This window comes from Cebus imitator, unplaced genomic scaffold (assembly GCF_001604975.1).
Source record: "Cebus imitator isolate Cc_AM_T3 unplaced genomic scaffold, Cebus_imitator-1.0 Scaffold149, whole genome shotgun sequence".
Classification (NCBI taxonomy): Eukaryota; Metazoa; Chordata; class Mammalia; order Primates; family Cebidae; genus Cebus; species Cebus imitator.
The window spans coordinates 4,266,164-4,285,854 of NW_016107464.1; the positions used below are offsets into that span (position 1 = coordinate 4,266,164).

The following is a 19,691-nucleotide window of genomic DNA, read 5'->3' on the forward strand; positions in this document are numbered from 1 at the left end:
ATGGGTCTAGACATTCTTTGGGGTCCCATCCAGCAATAGCACCCAACTAAAACACCCTTTTCTTATTTCTGGGTCTGGTCATCCTGACAGAAATGTCTCATGGGTCAGAAAGACCTGAGAGTTTCCAAAGCTGCCATAGGCACTAACACCAGCTCTTCCCGGCGCTCCTCCTAGACTTTGTGTGATGCCCAAACTCAGGCCCACCTAAACTGCAAGCCAGAGTGCTAGGAAAGCGTCATGCTCATAGTAGCAGAGAGTCAAGGGCTGGTCGCAAATCCTGGCCTGGTGAGTTGGGCCAGCCACACCCACCTCCATGAGTCTGTTTCCTCATCTGCAAATTGGGGACGATATGTTCCTCAAAAAAATCAAAGGACTGTCGTGGGCTTTGAGAGAGGAATGAGGCATGCTCTAAGAGCTTTGTACCACCCCGGCTCACAGCAGATGTGAAAGCTATTCTAGGACAGTTGATATAAAATCCTAGGAAAAGGCCCCTCCTTTTCTGGGAAGGCAGCTATGGCAAACATAAAAACTCTGTATCCCAGGAGAACAGGATCAAATGGAAAGACCCAGGCTTGAAATAACCTGCGCTAGCAAGTTTCCCAGGGGACACTGGCACGTCTTTTCACCACAGGCACAGCAGCCAGTGGCGCATGCAGAGACTGCCGAGGAGGGCTGGGGTGCTCGGGCGGCACTCACCTCAGGGAGAGGGAGTAGTCATGCTTGCTGGTCTGGCTGTTCCGGACAAGGTAGCTACACTCCTTGCAGAGTCGCAGCAGGTTCTCAGCATCTCCTCTGCTGATGGCTCCGTGATACCATCTGTGGAGAGGGCAGAGAGTGGTCAGAGCCCAGCTCACCAGGATTTCCATGGCCCTGACTGGCCTCAGGAGGCTGAGCACGGCAGGGGGCCTCCCTATGCAAGCAGGCTTCAGTCCATGGGTATCCACTGCCTACCTGCTGTTGCTGCTGGGTCCTGGGGAGAGCACAGTAAATGAAACCCAGTCTCCTTTCATGGGAAGCTTATGCTCGGGTGCAGGGAGTGGGGACACAGACACTCAAGTCATCACAGAGCACACGGTGTGGGGATGGGCACCATGGAGATGAAGTGGCACCGGGTCATGCAGCTGGGGGCCGGCGGGGGACTATTTCAGGCAGGGCGGGGGACTATTTCAGGCAGGGCAGCCAGGGGAGCCTTCTCAAGGTGCGGTGGCTCATGCCTATAATCCCAACACTTTGGGAGGCAGAGGCAGGTGGATCACTTGAGGTCAGGAGTTCAAAACCAGTCTGGCCAACATGGTTAAACCCCATCTCTACTAAAAATACAAAAATTAGCCAGGCATGGTGGTGGGTGCTTATAATCCCAGCTACTCAGGAGGCTGATGCTGAAGAATCGCTTGAACCCAGGAGCCAGAGGCTGCAGTGAGTCAAGATCGTGGCACTGCACTCCAGCCTGGGTGACAGAGTGAGACTCCGTCTCAAAAAACAAAAGAAAAAAAAGTGACATTTCAGTGCAGCCTTGCAGGCGGTGAGGAGGGAAGCCGGAGAGGAGCTTTCTTGGTAGACAAATGAGCAGTGAAGGCCAAGGCAGGAGGCTGCCTAGAGTGTTCTGGAAACAGCCAAGGGCTCTTCTCTGTTTGAGCAACATGGAAACCATGAGAGGGTGCTGACAGGAAGGCCACGCTCTGATTCAGTGATGTGTGCAGAGACGTGGACGGTGGGCAGTGAGGCGCCGTACATGCTCCTGCTAGATGGCTCTGGCACCGCCTGGGCACATGGGAATCTAGCATCACTGCTCTCAGACACTAGGCATGCCGGAGGAGGGCAGACAGCAGAATCTGAGGGGAGGATTGCAGTGCAGAGGGCCCGACTAACCCCCTATCTCCCATCACAGGAGGAAATGGGAACAATAGTTTTTTTTTTTTTTTTTGAGACAGGGTCTCATCCTGACACCCAGGCTAGAGTGCAGTGGTGCAATCATAGCTCACTGCTGCCTCAATCTCGAGGGCTCAAGCGATCCTCCCACCTCAGCCTCCTGAGTAGCTGTGACTAGAGATGTGTGCCATCATGCCCGGCTATTATCAAATCTTTTCTAGAGACAGGGTCTTACTATGTTGCCCAGGCTAATCTTGAATTCCTGAGCTCAAGTGATCCTCCCATCTCACCTCCCAAAGTGCTAGGATTACAGGCGTGAACCGTTACATCTGGCCTGATTTTCCTTTTTCTTTCCTTTGGTTTTTTGGTGTTTTTTTTTTTTTTTGGCAGGGGGGAGTGCAGGTGTTTAGAGACAGAATTTCACTCTGTTACCCTGACTGAAGTGCAGTGGTGTGATGATGGCTCACTGCAGCCTCAAACTCCTGGGCTTAAGGGATCCTCCTGCTTTGGCTTCCCAAGTAGTGGGACTGCAGGCATGTACCACCATGCCTGGTTCACTGATTTTCATGACTCGAAGAGCTGAAGGTAAAATTGCAGGGAAAGAATAAAGATCCTCACTGCCCATGGGTCAACACACTCAAAATACATTTCTGTTTACATGATGGTCTCCGGGGGGCAGTGGAGGGGGTGAGACTCAGCCAGGAGAGGCAGAGACACTTCTGCTGTGGGCAGTGCTGTGGCTGGAGTGTGCATCATCCACAGAGGCACGGATGCTGCTTCGAATGACGGCTCTGCTGCCCAACAGCCAGGCAAGCCGCTGACCAGGTGGCTTGTATCAAGTGAGGATCATGCCAGCCTCTCGGTTTGTGAGAATGAAACAAGTGTCCTTGCAGGAAGGGCTAACGTAGAGCCTGGTGTGGGGTGAGTCCTAACCAAAGCAGCTGCAGCATTAGCAGAAAGTGATGTGGTGACATCCCCATCTATAATGGCTGCAGCCCCTGCCCATCCAGAGGCTGCATTTCACATTTTGAGGTGCAAATGGGGATGCTGCCTCCTGGCGCCTGTCTCAGAGTGTCCTGCAAACCGTGGCTCTGAGAGTTCTGTCACTGACATGCTCCTCAGAGAAAGACCCACACCGCCCATCCCCATGCAATTCCTGCCACTCACAAGGCAGAGCTCAACAGCTAGAAGCAGTGGCCACAACAGAATTATAACCCTAGGAAAAAAAATCAACTTTAAAGTCAAGGACTGGAGAGTACATGTGAGTGTCCCTATCCCAATGGGAATGTGGCCAAGTGGTGGATGGTCCATGTGGTGGCCACGAAGCTGGACATCTGGAGCTGAGACCTTCCAGGGGAGGAGACAGGAAGAGCATGCAGACCACAGACCCCTTTCTTTCTAAAGTTACAGAGAAATATGTAAAGAGGAAGGTGAAGTTGGGGGATGCATGGGTTGCCACAACTGAAACACTTCCCAAGACACGAAGGCCCACAAAGGCTATACGGCTGTAATCAGGAGAAACAAAGACAGCAGCGACTTCGGAAGTAAGAGTTAACAGGTTTGGGAAGGCTGCCCGCTGGGAGATTTTACTGTGCAACACACACCCAGTAAGCTGACAAAAAACGTTTTATTAGGAAAACAAGTCCCAGCCATTGAAGCCAAGCCGTCCTCAGGGAAAGGCCTGGAAGTGGTCTCTGGGGAGGCGCTGCCTGCCATCCGCCCTCCCTGAGCTCAGGAGCAAGCCCGGCTCTGAGAGGGGGCATGGCCTCTGGATCCTTGTCAAGGGGAATCCCAGGTAGTACACAGGATAAGCTGCCAGTCTCTCCCGCTGTGTTCCACACAGAGGTGAGGGCAGGGGACAAGGGGCTGAGGATCACAGCAGAGGGTGCTAGATCTGGGGACTGGGCCAGCACTGGGCAGCCTGTCAGCAGAAGGCTGGAGACCCGGAGTCAGGCTGGGCTGGGTGGTCCTGTGGGGCAGCTACACACAACTGTTGGGCCCACGTAGGCCTTGCTTCACCTGGAAAGAATCCAGGAAGGAAGTCATCTTAGCGATGGGCTGGACCTCATGGGGTTGGCCTGTCAGGTCAGAACCAGGAGGGTGAGGGAGACTCAACTATCGTCCTTCACCCCAGCCAATACCCATGAGCTCATCCAGTATTTACTCACCACTTAGTATACCCTTGATCTCATAGGGCTGATGGAGGGAGACGGAGAGTCAACAAAGAGATACAGGAAACAATTCTAGACAGTGACAAGGGCTATGCAGGCTTCCTGGGGTTATCATAAGGCAAGTGACTGGGGTAGGGTAAGATGGCTATTTAGAAATGAATGGGCAGGGGAGGCCCTTGAGGAGATAACATGTGGCCTGAGAACATGAGAAGGAGCCAATCATGTGAAGAGCCAAAGAAAACAGCTTTTCTGCAAAAGAAGCAGCAAGTGCAAAGGTCCTGAGGTAGGAATGCACTTGGGGTCCTCACTGAGCAGAAAGGCAGCAAGAAGGGCCCAGGCACTGTGAGCAGCAGGCAGGAGGCATGGCCAGTTCTTGTGCCCAAGAGAAGTTTGATCTCATCCTCAGCAATAAGAGTGTTAGGAGCTCGTCTTACTTGCCCTGGGAAATCTCACAGACCATCAGTCAGGTTGCCCTAAGGAGGGCCAGGGGAGACGAGTTAGGGTGCTGCTGCGGTAGTTCACATGGAACGCGACTGCGGAGATGGATGAATGATGGATTCTGGTGGTACTTTGGAGAGAGCACTGGCAGAATTTGATAACACAACAGATGCTGGTGTCAAGCAAAAAAAGGAATCAAGACGATGCCAAGTCTGTGGCTTAAGCCATGGTGACACCGATTTTGGAGATGTGGAAGCTGGGGAAGGAGCAAGTTTCGAGGAAAAGATCAGGAGCCCAATTTTGAACATGTTAAGTTTGAGATGCCCACTTGTCAGCCAAGTGGACATGCCAGGAAGCCACTGGAAGTAGGAGTCAGGAGCGCTGGGAGAGGGGTGAGCTAGGGCTACGCATCTGTGAGTCACCACCAGGACCCTGGGAGAGACAATCCAGAGAGAGTACGTGGTTGGAAACTGAGCCCTGGAAAGGCCGACCTTCCAGTCAAGCAGAGGCAAGGAGCCAGCAGAGGAGATGGAAGAGTGGCCAGGGAGGAAGGAGGAAAACCAGGTGCAGAGGCCCAGAAGGAGAGTGGTCAACTGTGCTGACTGCCACAGAGGACAGAGGGGGTCGTCTGGGGACCCGGACATAAAAGAGAGACTGATTGTTGTGGGTGAGAGAGAAAGGGAGGTGACAGAAAGGGGAGAAGTGCTGGCAGCTCTTTGGAGACTCTGTTCATTCATGCAGCAGCTACTTATTCAGCACCTGTTATGTGCTGGGCACTGTTCTGGGCACAGGGGATGCAGTGGCGATCTAGACAAGTTTCTGTCCTCATGGAGTTTCTGTTCTCAGGAGGGGCAGTATCTAGAGAGGAGGGTTGGGTCAAGGTTATTTTTTTTTTTTTTACTTATGTTGGCAGTTTGTTACTGGAACACGTGAATATACTGATGGTAATGATGGAAGGAGGGGGTGCAGGTGGGGCTTCTCCAGGAGGCAGTGGGGACAGACTCTGAGCACTGGAGCAGCTTTTCTGCTGTCCCAGGAGGGAAGGCAGGTAGTATGGGCACCCAGGCAGGTGTGTGTCTGCCCATCCTCAGCCACACTGTGTGACCTGGGGCAAATCCCCAGTGCCTCAGTCTCCCCCTCCTCCCTCCCTTTGCGCTAGGGTGGAGGAGAGGATCAGACTGGATGCCTCCTGAGCTCTAGAGCAGCATCAGTCCAGGTGGGGGATTAGGTGATCCTGTTTACTGGGGTCATCAGGCTCTATCCGAAGTGAGATTTTACCCTAAGCACACCCCTTGGGTGATGAGTCAGGTCTTCTGACTCATCTTGGGGAGTTAATCCTGGGGAGATGAGACGGTGGGGGAGGAAAAGCCAGTTATGACTCTGGACTTGGCTGGGGGCCCTGTCAAGAGGGAATGGGAAAGGAAAGGAAGCCCAATTCCCCCGACTTGCGATGAAGGCTGAGTCTGGGGGTGGGAGAGGACAGGCTGTGCCCAGGCCGACCCAGGCAGACCTGGCCACTGCCGGTCAGGACGCACGCTGAACATCTGTGGGTTGTAGTTTGTTGATGAAAAGTGCACAGTTTGATCAGAAATAAGCAAAACCTGACAGTCGATCTGCACAGCTGTGAGAGGCGATTCACAGCCAGCTGGGAGCACCTCCCCGATGTGGTCTGTACATCAGGAGTGGAGCACTCACAAGGCAGCAGAGGTCTCCAGAGATGACAGCACTTGCTTAAAAAGGCAGCACATGATGTCATTCGGAAAATCCTGCATCCTGCTCACCGAGTGAGAATTTCCTGTGAGGGGATGCCCTGACGGCCATGCCAAGACCAGAATCCCTGGGCCAAGACGAACACAGTACGTGACACACACTAGGGAGGGCTCACGAACCACGCGTGGTGTCAGCGAGTCTCCTGGCCTTATGCGTGCCTACTCTGTGCTAGGCTAAGGGTGAGAATGAGCAAAGAGTAAACAGAGGACAGGGGAGGGGTCAGGGTGGGGTCTGAGTCACAAGGTTGGGGGTACTCTGCCCTGTGAGTCCTTGCCAAGGATCTGCACCACTCTGAGCCCTGATGTTCTCATCTAGGCAATGGGCTGACAACCCTTCATTGCACATTAGCTTGTTTAAGCAGACAAGATAGCCGAGGACACCAGCACAGGTCCCATACCTGCTTCATCAAGTTCCTGGAGAAGCTCACTCTAGTCCAGGTATGAGGCACGGCTAGAAACTGAAAACATAGTTTGGGGACAATTCACAGAATGAACAGCAGGCTAGGGAGGTGGGACTTTATCCTGGAGGTAATGTGAAGCCACCGAAGGTTTCAGAGCAGAGCAGGAACCTGCATCCAGGGAGGATTTGGCAGAGCAGGGAGATGATGACCACGGCCAAGGGGGTGGCGCGGGGGTGGTGGGTGGCCAATAAAGGGCAGGGCTGCACACAGTGCTGGGGGCAGCAAGGACAGAAGGAACATGGGACCCTGGGGGCAGCGTGAATGGAACTTGGCCACCCACTGACTAGAGGTGGGAAATCTCTAGAGAAAGGGGCTGAGAAAACCCGCATCAACAGTGGAAAGCCCCTGCTCAACTATAATAGTATCAAGCAGACACAGAGCAAGACCACTGTAGCTAGAAAATAAATCTAATTTACACATAGTTTTACACTTAGCGGAAAGGATTGAGTTTATAATTAGTTTTCCGAGAACTTATTTACTGCATGATGAAATTAGAAACTAAGAAGTAAAAACAAGGAGTAAATCCTGTAGATTCTTTTGCAGTCCCTCCTGTCACTGAAGGTAAGGGTGGCAACACAGGGTGGAGAGAACAAGCTCGGGGCTGGAAGCCAGGAGATGTGTGGTCTAATCCTGGGTCTACCACTGGCTTGGTGGGAGCTTCAACTTTCCAAATCCTCAAACTGCCCATCTGTACGCAGAGGGGGAGGTAGGGGCAGACTAGAAGGCCTCTAGAGTTCTAGCATGTCTCAGTCTGGGAGTTTTTTTTGTTTTTTTTTTTGAGACAGGGTCTTGCTCTGTTGCCCAGGCTCACTGCAGTAGTGTGATCACAGCTCACCACAGCCTCAACCTCCTGGGCTCAGTTGATTCTCCTGCCTCAGCCTCCCAAGTAGCTGGAACTACAGGTACATGCCATCATACCCCACTAATTTTTGTATTTTTTTTTTCTTTTTTTTTTTAGAGACAGGGTCTCACTATGTTGTCCAGGCTGGTCTTGAACTCCTAGGCTCAAGTGATCCACCTGCTTTGGCCTCCCAAAGTGCTGGGATTACAGGTGTGAGCCACCATGCCTGGCCCAGTCTGTGAATTTTTAAAAGATGACATGAAAGAGAGAGCAAAAATTAGGTGAACAGAGGGGTGAGTTTGGGTTTTGCTCCCTCAGAACTTACATCTGCTTCTCCAGGGGGACAGCAGGATCCACCCTTTCTCCTAGGATCCCGCAGAACTCAGGGCTCCCATGTTTGATAGGCTTAAAGCCCCCTCCAGGGGCACGAAGCTGGCGCCGCCGGTCCCGCGAAGGCGAGGGGGATGACTGACGCTTGTCGCTGCCATTAAACTGTGCTGTGGGGAGAGAGAGAAAGTGCAGGGTTAGCAGAGCACAGCCTAGGGAGCTACTGTGATGGACAGGAGGGGTATCATTCAGCTGTTCTAGTTGGTACTTTACAACTTGCAGGAGGAGGGGTTTCAAGCAATGAAATAACAGGGCACAGAAGATTTTGGCCTCCTAAGATAGGACACCCAGGTGGTCACAGCCCAATGGTGTGTGTGAGGGGCTGGTTGAGCCTCCAGAGGCCATTGAGCTCAGCTCAAACCCCATAGGAACCTCCCTGCGCCCTCCAGCAAGGGGGCACGGCACTGCCTTGGGGGAGCTCTGCCCTCTGGATACTTCTCAGGAGGAAAAGCTGTTTCTTGTATTGGGCCAAAAAATCCGTGTCCAAGTGGCTCCTCTCCTCTCATCCCACCTCAGGCCATGCTGGCCACACCTGTCCCGTTCCTGGGAAACTCCTACAGAGTGCCACTGGGGAATCATACTGCACCCCCCAAGTCTGTTCCTCTGTATTCAGATCCCCTGCATGGGCCCAGGCACAGCTAACCCTGTCCTGGACCCAGCACCCAGGTGAGGCTAGAGCAGTGCTTATAGCACAGGATGGGCCATTCCACATGCTCTTCTCCCCGCCCTGGGCCTGTGGGAGCACCAATCACCCCATAGGCTGGGGAAGGATGCTCCTTGAGGGAGACCCTGGAGACACTACAAAGAACAGGAAGCACTGAGCTAAAACTGGAGTTGCCAGAGGGTTCCTGGAGACCAGGTAGTTCACCTTGCCGGCTGTCTAGCTGGGCCTGTTTCCTTCTCTGAAAAACAGGAATATTGACAGCACCCATCTCAAAGGGATTAAAGCAGGTGACACACCTAGAAATCTTAGCAGTGTGTCTGGAATCCGGTCTCAGTTCTGTTGTTATAAATGACACTTACCATGTCTGCTTGATGTACACACAGTACTAGGCACCTCACAGAAGCAGCTGAACCGACCTGAGTTCCTCTCCTAAACCTGCCGGCAATTCGCTGCAAGCTGCGGCTAAGCTACTGAACCTCATCGAGTCCCAATTTCTTGTCTCACTAGGCTGCTGTGAAGGTCAGATGAGAGGAAACACTCCAGTGCCTGACACACAGAGGGTGCCTAAAAAACAAGGCCAGAGCCTGCAAAGAAGGTTCCTAAAGCCGAAGCCAGCTTCAGGCCCACAAACACGTCGCTGGCTGTGCCACACAAAGGCAGAAACCTCTCCTGTAACCAGCAAGCATGAATGTGGCGAGCTATCCTCCAAGCCTGGCAAGACACACAGCAATCAACCCCCATGCTCACAGAAGGCCCTGGAGAAACCTCAGCCCTGGGGGCCAGGGGGAACGTGCTGTCTACTGGAACCAAGGAACATGATGGGCCTGTTCTGCATCTTACCACTGACCCCTCTTCCCTATCTGGGACCACGGGGCATTTCTGTCCCTCTAAGACACTCTTTCTCCATTAACCACTTTAGAAAATAATGGGAAGGGAGGCTCTTGCCAACAGAAGGCTCCAGACACACCGGACCCACTTGCTCTCAGGACTGTGCTGAGTGTGCAGCCAACCTGCCGTCTAGCAGTGACACCCAGCAGGCAGTCCACCCACGATGATGCTCCTAACCACTCGTCACATGCGCCAGGCACAGTTCAAGGCTGGGAAGACAGCAGTGGGAACAACAGACAGATTCCGGCCTTTTGGAGCCAGGGGCCTTGTAAGGAGAGGCAGGCAATACATCAGTCTGCATATCAATGGCTGGTGACAAGTGCCACACAGAAAAATATAGCAGGGCAGGAAAGCCTTCTCCAAAGGTGACATCTGAATAAATACCTGAAGGGAGGAAGCAACATCTCTGGGAAGGACACTCCAGGCAGAAGGAAGAGCAAGTTCAAGGGCCCTGGAGTGGGACTGTGCCTAGAGCGAGCCATAAAATGGCCCAGGGTGACTGGAAGGGAGTTGGGAAGGAAGCCGGGCTTCCTGGCCTTGGGAAGGACTCTTGTTTTGTTCTGAGAGATGTGGAGAGCCGTTTTGACCAGGCACTTCCTTACAGGATTGCTGTGCTGAAAAGAGAAGGAGGCAAGGCGTGTATGGAAATAGCCTGGACACTGCCTGATTCTGCTGTGAACCTAAAACTGCTCTAAAAAGCACAGTTGGCTAATTAGGAGACAGAGCATGTGTACATATGCACACAGCTGGGCAGCGAGGCAATGCCCGCCAGTGGTCAGATCCGGCCATGTTCTGCAGCCAGAGATGGCAGGACTCGCCTGTGCATGCAAAGTGTAGCGTAAGAGGAGGAGGACTACGGGTGATTACAGGCTGTTGACCCGACCGCTGGAAGGACGGGCTGGCCTTACCTAGGAGAGGAAGACTTACCAAAGACCCTAATTAAGCTTCCAGGAAAGCAGTAGAGGCCAAGCCTTAATCTAGAGATGCCCACAGCTCTGAGATGCCAGGGCTGGTGGCATTGGAGAGGGGGCAGAGCGAGGACTCACTGGGGGTTCCGGCTCTTCCTTCTGGCTACCATTCTGCCTGTGTCCAACCACACACTGACAGCAGTGACCTCAAGGCCTTCCCAGGGGACAGGTCCTGGGGCTGGAGAGTGAGAAGGCCCTTTCCCATCATTCGTTAAGGGGGCTTTTGTGGTGGTGAGCTAAAACCTGGAGCTGGGGCCATGGCACAAACATCACCACCAGCATCTACCCCTCCCTAGCCTCCCAGTAGCCTGGATCTCTCACTGGGGTTCCAGCTGAATAACAGCAGCCCTCATGGCAACCAATCATGGGACATATGGTCTTGGACAGGGGGTTGGGAGAAGGAAAGAGGTGAAGCAGGGTCTTACCCGAGCACCTACTTTGCAGAGCCCTCCATGCAGGGGAGACCCCTGAAACTGGATAGACAAGTTGGGGCCACATATCCTGGAGCCCCTTTCTAAAGAGCTTGCACTTGAACTTATGGATGGGGATAATCAGAGAATGGGCTTTAGAGACCTCTCTGACTGCAGGTGGAGGGTGAGTTTGGGGTCAGTCCTGAAGGTGGAAAGACCAGTCAGAGAAAGGTGATGGAGGCTGGCCCCCTCAATGACGAGAGGATGTAGGAGCTTGACTACTTGTGAAAGTGAGTCAGGGAGGACTGCTGTGTGATGCCCGGATTTCTGGCTTGGAGGAGGGTGATGTCTCCATTGGGATGGGCATGGAAGGGGATGGGTCAGGGAGCATGGGACCATCCTACACTTCTCCACAATGCCTCCCTGCTGCTAATTTTCTGGTTGTCAGTAGTAGAGAGGATATAACTCAGCAGACATCCTGGCCTGTGGGGCTGCCAGTGCCAAAGGGCAGCAGAATCGTCTGGCAAGGGAAGGGGACTGAGCTGAAAGTGAGGTTCTAGGCTTAGTTTTGCCACAGGCTCAGAAGACTGATGGACCAGATGAATTGTAAGTCACTTTCAGTCCTGACATCTTGGCACTCCACTGGTTAAAATTAGGATTGGGGGATTTCTGCCAATATAAATCTCTACAGTCGATGTCTTGACACAGAAGGTGAGCAGAGAGGCACGGAGCACAGACCATGATTGTGGAGGGAGTCCAAGCTCTTTGGCACAACCCAAAAATCTCTCTTGGACCCGGCTGCTTGTCTCAAGTCCACCAACCTTTTCACCTGACTGATTCCACTTACCCTCCCAAGGTCACCTCTTTCAGGAAGCCTTCGAGGACCTCACCCCTCCAAGACTCACCTTGATCTTAGCATCCTAATTGCATGTCTGGTGAGCCCCCTGAGGGTAGCAGCTGTACAATATGCCCCTTCCCCCATGCCTAGCCTAGTCACCGTCAACACAACAGGTGCTCAATAAGTGATTAAATGAAGAAACTTAATGAGCTGCTATTTTGCTTTATCGGTTTTCATACCAGATAAATTGGATAACAACTAGTAACGTCCTAGTCAACACTGTAATTCCCCACTGAAATAATTTATACATTTGCTGGCAAGCTTAATAATATAGCCATATATCTTAGAGAGAACAGGTGGTGATGAGTGACAGGCTTAATTAGGCAAATCATTTCACCTAAAATACAAATATACGAACTCCAAGTGCAGTGATTCGGCAGCTTAAGAAAAAAAATGTTAAGAACAAAAGCTCCAAACACAACTGCTCTCATTCCTTCTAAGTTTCTCCTTAATCTGCAATTTTACATGACAATTCTTTTAGTGATTTTTCTGCAAAAGATAAAGACACAATCCCTCAAAAGAATATCTGCATTTAGAGAAAAAATATGCTACCCCCGTGAGTCATTAAAATGACAGAATCTAATTAATTCCACTGATGGGCAATTAAAAATGGAAGTCGGAATCTGAAGGAGGAAAGTGAGACTAAGAGCTGGGCAGGATGAGGCGCTGGGAGCTCTTCTAACTTTGGTTCTGATGATGGGGACCAGACCCATCATGATGGCCAGGCTGGTCTTGAACTCCTGACCTCAGATGATCTACCCACCTCGGCCTCCCAAAGTGCTAGGATTACAGGCGTGAGCCACTGCGCCCGGCTGTATTACAGATTTTTTACCGATCAGTCCTGAAGTGTGGTCACTGCCAACGATGGAAGACAGCATCAAGACACATAGCTTAGCTCTATCCCTTCTACTGGCCTTGCCATGCGGGTAATAAGTGAGGAACAGAGGTCCAGAGGAAGGGTAGGAGGAACTCCTCCAGGGTCTCAAAGCCAAATAGCAGGGCAAGGGTTGCGCCCAGGACTGCAGTCTGCAGGGTCAGCCTCACCCCACCCTTGGGTCTTCCTTCCCCACAAGAACACCTGAGGGCTGCTGGTTTGGCAGGAGCCGGGCCTCACTCGTCTGGCCTCCCTGCTGTACACTTCCTACCTCTAGGCCTAGAGTTACCACCCTTCTGCTCCATCTGAATGACATCTAGAAAAGGTCTGGCACAGATGCCACCTCCTCCACGAAGCTTACCCTGATCCCACCTGCAGAGAACCATCATCTCCGCCTCGGTGGCTCCCAGTCCTTAGTACGTCTCCTGTACCTCAAGGGGTATCCACACCACTCTTTCTAGTCAGTCTGGGTGCTATGGGGACAGCACCTGGGATTTATTCTTCTTTGCTCTCTCCAGTCTCTTGTCTGCCCCTAACTCACAGAAGTACCTTTCGTGGAGAAGGTGCTTGGATGAGATAAATGTGTTCCTTCAGGGTGGATCTCTTTCCACTGTCCACTGTTCAGAGCTGGCCAGAGAGCAACCTCCAAAAAGCCAATGGACCTCTAAAGCGTAGCTCTCCTAGGCTTGCAAACCCTTCCTTGCTCCCTAGTGCCCCAGGACAAAGGGCAAATTCACTCTGGCGTTCAAGATCCTCTGAATTTGATGTAATAATGCATCTTCCCCTACAAAACCCTTGTGGGTTTCACACCCACCCTTAGGTTCCAATCAGAAAGGACAGCCAGTCCCCAGATCTATCATCTCCTTTTTTTTGTCTTTAGGGCTTTGCTTTGGCTAAGCCTACCCTCCAGAATTCCTTTACTTCACTATTTCTGTCTGCAAAGACCCCAGCTATTCTTCAAAGCTCAGCTCCAAGGTTACCTCCTGGGGTAGGTTTTGCCTTAGACCCCCAGGTAGAATTCCTTTCTCCTCCTCTGAGCTCCAGAACTGCACCACTGTCCTGGCACTGGCCTCTATAGCACTGAGGCATAGAGGTGTCCTCTTAGAACCAGACACTTTGCAGAGATGGGGCCTTGAGCCTCAGTCTCCTAGGAGTCTCCCCATGGCCAATCTGCAGCTAGCTCTGATGAACGGCCCATGGCTGAAACCCACCCAGGGAATGGAGGGGCTGCAGCGGCTTAACACCATGGATGAGGAATCAGGAAGACCTAGGTTCGAATCCTGTCTCTGACATTACTATCTTGGGGCCTGTTTCTTAAACTTCTTTGAGCCTTCGCTGCCTCAACTGCAAGCCAGGGCTGACAATACCTATACTGTGAAGGATTCTGGAGGTGGTAATAGATGATGTACCAAGGTCCAGGCAGGCCCCCTGTAAGCAGGAGACCCCGACCCACTGTCACATGTATGCTCTGATACAATGCCTGTATCAGAAACCACCTCTTTTTCTATGACTCCTGCTGAAATTCCGGAGTCAGAACCTCCAAGAGGACAGGGCATTTCATTCTGTTTTGTTCAAGGCTAAATCCCCAATACCTAAAATGGTGCCTCATGTACAGTGGATACTCAATATCTGTTGAAGGAACGAATCTGTACCCTGCTCAGCAGGACTATAAACCTTCCATTCATCAGCCAAGAAAGGAAACTCAGGAGCTGGACTTCCTCCTCAAGTGATTTTTGGAACAGTTTTGAAAAATGGCTTCATCTTTTTTTTTTTTTTTTTTTTTTTTTTTTTTTTTAAAAGAGACAGGGTCTCACTGTGTCACTCAGGCTGGAGTGAGGTAGCATGATCACAGCTCACTGTAATCTCCAACTCTTGGGCTCAAGCCATCCTCCTGCCTCAGCCTCCGAGCAGATGGGATTACAGGTGCATGCTACCAGGGTGGGCTATGTTTTTTTTAAAAAAAAAGTTTGTAGAGGTGGCATCTCAATATCTTACCCAGGCTAGTCTTGAACTCCTGGCCTCAAGTGATCCTCCTACCTCAGTCTCCCAAAATACTGGGATTATAGGAAGGATCCACCATGCCTGGCCCAGTTTACCGTTTATTTAGTGATTCCTGTGCATGGGCAGGCACTATGGAGGACTTAAAGTCCACGTTCTCCTCTGGTCATTGTGGCAAACCTATGAGGTCAGTGCTATTATGGCCCATGTTTTATTTATTTATTTATTTTTTGTATTTATTTATTATACTTTAAGTTCTGGGGTACATGTGCAGATCGTGCAGATTTGTTACATAAGTATACACGTGCCATAGTGATGGTTTGCTACATTCATCTCCCCATTGCCTACATTAGGTAGTTCTCCTAAAGCTAACCCTCCTCACTCTGCCTACCCCCTGCTATTCCTTCCTTAGCCCCCTACCCTCAGGCCCTAGTGTGTGATGTTCCCCTCCCTGTGTCCACGTGTTTTCATTGTTCAATACCCACTTATGAATGAGAACATGCAGTGTTTGGTTTTCTGTTCTGTGTCAGTTTGCTGAGAATAATGGTTTCCAGTTTCATCCATGTCCCTGCAAAGGACATGAATTCATCCTTTTTACAGCTGCATAGTATTCCATGGTGTATATGTGCCACAATTTCTTTATCCAGTCTATCATTGATGGGTACTGCACATGTTTTTACAAGTGAGGATGGTCAGGTAACTTGCCCAGGCCAATAGGAACAGGTTGCTATGACAGGCAGTGGGTCCCACCTCTAGCCCTTGAGCTCTCTGCTTTGGGACTGCAGTCCTGGGCAGCCCCCTACCCAGGAGTGCCTTTCCCTATGGAGGTGCAATGAGAGAAGAGTTGATAATCTGCCAGACATCCTCTTGTCCTCACCAGTGACCAAAGGTGCAGGCAGTGGCCCCTGGGGATAGGGGGTCATTCAAAGAGAACTGGAACAGAGCAACAGGCCCCAGAGAAGACTGGCATGGTTCTCCAAGTTCAGACTGTCTGGCTGCTTCTTTCTGGCCTGAAGTCTATGACCCTCTCAGTTCTCCAGTGTAAGATGGAGTTTAAGCAGAGGCAGTAAAGGTTAGAATGATGAAAAACAAGGCACCATGTGCAGACTGACTAGCAAGGAGCTCTCAGCCACCACAGGCTTCATGAGCTCCTCTGTGGGTGAGCTGGAATGAACATGGGCCACATTTGTAAACCATACGTGGCAGACAGGAGGGGCCTGAAGACTGTTTCGGGCCTGGTGTTGGTTCACGAATGTTCTAGTACTCTATAAAAACAAGATACAGAGGCAGAATCAAGGTGCCCCAGGCCTTGCACACAGTCCCTGCAGGGGTTCCTGAACAGCGCCAACAGCTAGGCTGGGGCTCTGGGGTGTTGGTGAAAGGGAAAGGTGGGTGAGAGTGGGGAGAGCTGGGGTGGAGAGCACAGAAGGGGCTGCTGCCCAGGTAGTTGTGTGACCCCAGGAAGAGGCAAGGAAGGAAGATTATGCACTGGTTTAGGAGGTGGGGTGGACGACATGACCCCTGGAGTCTGTGAAAATGCCATCAACTTTCTCAACAACATACTAACACCTGTAGATGACTGAAACTCTGTTCCCGTGACAACAGGCCTCTGCTGTTTCAGCTTTCTAAACAATGTACTACATCTGACCCTCAGCAACGCACAGTAAAACAAGTATTAGAATTCCCATTTTATAGATGACACAGCCAAGGCCCAGACACATGAGGCCCCTTCTTCCCTCCAGTTCAGCAGCGAGTCTTGCTCACCCACCTACCCCATCTGCCCAGTGAGTACAGGCTCCTTCCAGGTACCTGTAGAACAATGAGTGACTCAGCAAATGTTTGATTTGTATTTCCAGGATCACCAACAAGAGGCCTCTGTGTTCGCCTCGAAAAGACACACACAGGCCTCAGGGTATTGTGCTGCCACTTGTTAAGGGAGGTGCCTGAGAACAGAGGTCCTCATTGTGAGGAGAGGCGGCCCGCCACTCACCACAAAGCAGGCAATCAGGAAGGCTGTGAGGCAGGTGCCAGGACATTGCCTGGGTTCCAGGAACACCGCGCACACATGTCCAAGCCTGGATGGGATGGTGGGCCTGGCAGAAGGGGCATGCCTTTCTCCTCTTATTTGTGACATCCCAGAGAAAACATGAATGTCATTACTGGGAGCAAAGACCCCACCCTAAGGGCTGCTGCTTGGCTACAGGAAATCTAAAGATAAAGCCTGATGAAGATGATTAAATAACCCAAATGCAGAGGCCTCTACAGCTGCCAAAGCAAGCCATCTTTACTGTTATAACTCATTATACAGATGGGAAATGGAGGGCTGGAAAAAAGACTGACTCACCCAAAGTCAACAGCTAGATATGAACTTGGACTTGAATCCAGGTCTCCCGAATCCTGGAGGCCCCCAACAAGTTCAACCTAAATCCTGTGCACAATGCAATACAGTCTCAAAAACAACTGTAGTAACCACAGTGACACATCTGTGAGTACTCACTGTGCCCCCAACTCTCAGTGCACAGTACCACCCCCACTGTACAGATGAGGAAACAGACAACTTGTCCCAGGTCATCCTGCCAGCAAGTGACAGCACAGGACTTTAAATCCAGATACATCTGGCCCCAGCATCTAAGTTCCTTCCTGAGTTCTAGGCCAGGCTCACCTGTCAAACATACCTAGGACCTACATGTCTGATATGGTACGTCTCCTGAAACTTTCACCTGCAGACTCCCACAGACACTTACTTAGAATCCTAGAGCCTGGAAAAGTGACTTTTCTCCCATCCACAAGCCCAAGAACCTGCAAGGGGCCAGCTGGGCATTTGTGGAAACAAGTCTCCTTGTCCATAAGACCCAAAGCCCCAGCCCCGCTGTGTATGTTTCTCTACTGCCCACCGTGGATGGCTGTGAGGGAGGCCAGGAGAGACAGGGAGTGGGAGCTGGGGGGACAAGCCAGGTACTGGCCACAAACATGGCTTGCCAGGGCTGCCTGCCCCCAACCAGCATACCAGTCTCCAGGCCTACAGTGTGGCATCTTGATTCATAGCCAATCCTCAGATAGCCAGGGACATGCTGACCACTTCTCCCTGGGGGTTGAGACCAGAGGTGGCTGCCGCAGCAGACAACAGCTGTTCACAAATGCCCTCCCTGCGTCACCTGGTGAGGAGGCAGATAAACACACAGCACACAAGAAAGACATAAAAACATACCATCTGTGTGTGGGCAGGCCACAAGATTTACCAGTATTCTACTGCTCCTAAGAGAACACGGGGTTGGTTTTCCTGAGACCTGATTTACTCAAATACTATTTTTTTTTTTTTTTTTGAGATGGAGTCTCGCTCTGTTGCCCAGGCTGGAGTAAGTGGAGTGATCTCGGTTCACTGCGACCTCCACCTCCGGGGTTCAGGTAATTCTCCTACCTCAGCCTCCCAGGTAGCTGGGACTATAGGTGCCTGCCACCACACCCAGCTAATTTTGTATTTTGGGGCCAGGGGTATCTGGATTTAAAGTCCTGTGCTGTCACTTGCTGGTAGGATGACCTGGGACAAGTTGTCTGTTTCCTCATCTGTACAGTGGGGGTGGTACTGTGCACTGAGAGTTGCGGGCACAGCAAGTGCTCATAGATGTATCACTGTGGTTACTATGGCTGTTTTTGAGACTGTATTGTACTGCATATAGGATTTATGCTGAACTTGTAAGGGGCCTCCAGGATTCAGGAGACCTGGATTCAAGTAGAGATGGGGTTTCACCATGTTGGCCAGGCTGGTCTCAAACTCCCGACTTCAGGTGATCTCACCGCCTCAGACTCCCAAAGCACTGGGACTACAGGTGTGAGCCACAATGCCTAGCCTGATTTACTCGAATATCTGACAGCTCACTGTGTGCCAGGCAGAGATCACAAGCGTGAACCAGACAGGCAGGGTCTCTGACCTCAGGGAACTTAAAAATCTCCATCCACATGAAGATCTCTGAGCTGCCAAACAGAAGAGCAAAGGTATTCTATCAAATCTTTGGTTTTTTTCCACTGAGTAGACAAAGACACTTGGAGGAATATTTCTATTGATGTAATTAGCAGATGAACCAAAGCTATTAAAAATTGATGTTTTTCTTCGCTTTTTTAGATTACTAAACGAATCCATTCATACATCAAATAGAAAAACCAACTGGAAAAACCTGTCCCTCAGTAACACATTAGCCAAAGGAAGCAAGTGATTCCAATCTCTCACTGAAACCCCCCTTTCCTGGGCAGACCTGCTGTTCACACGTGTTAAACATTAATTACAACTGTTACTCATTACATAGCAAAAAGCATTTGGTACAAACACAATTGTTAATTTCCTCAGGCTCAAGGCATTCTGGGAAGCTATGCAAGGGACAGAAAGCATCACGGGAGCCTGAGGGGAGTCAGTTTGGAAGAGACAGCATTCTCCTGGCTAGGATAGGTGGTGGTGGCTGGGTCTAAGACTCCCAAGGAACCCTCTGCAGATGCTGGGGCCCTGTTTATTCTGAGCACATGAAGATGAGTCACATAGCTCGGTGGGAATACCAAGTGCAGAGCAGTGCCCTACACACATGGGTGGAGCTAAACCAGCTTCAGGGCAACTGTGTTTATTGGGGGACCGTAACAAGTCACAAGGGCAACATGGTATGGGTGCAACTGCTTCTGCCTTGTACCGGTGTGCAAGGGAATGTCCAGCCTGACCCCAGCCACACGCAGGATAACAACGCAGCATTGGAGAGAACAAGTGCTCTGCAGTCAGACTGGCCCAAGTTCACCGCTGTGTGACTGTGGGCAAGCTGCCTACCCTCTCTGAGCTTCAGTACTGTCATCTGAATGACGACAATGAAGTGACCCCCTACCCTGCAAGGCTTTGTAGGGTTAACCCATGCCAGGTTTATAATTATTGCTCAATAAATGTTAATTTCCTGTTCCTAGTTCCTCCCCACCCTTCCTTACCTTAATAGGATTATTTTAAATTAGCTGGTTTAGCTGGCTCTGAGATGATTCACAGCTGTTTAGGAAACAGAACTACCTAGGACCTTACTTTCCCTTTCT

General features: G+C 51.2%; 1 protein-coding gene across 1 annotated transcript in view; it reads right to left on the reverse strand.

Annotated features, from left to right (window-relative positions):
* The window catches only part of SHB (SH2 domain containing adaptor protein B), a 151,781-nt gene that overhangs the window by 31,201 nt on the left and 100,889 nt on the right, over window positions 1-19,691 (reverse strand). Inside the window, exons 4-5 of the mRNA XM_017543221.2 lie at window positions 7,875-8,046; window positions 697-816 (exon numbers count right to left, since the gene is read on the reverse strand). Coding sequence (XP_017398710.1) covers window positions 697-816; window positions 7,875-8,046 — 292 coding nt within the window. The remainder of the gene's footprint in view (window positions 1-696; window positions 817-7,874; window positions 8,047-19,691) is intronic.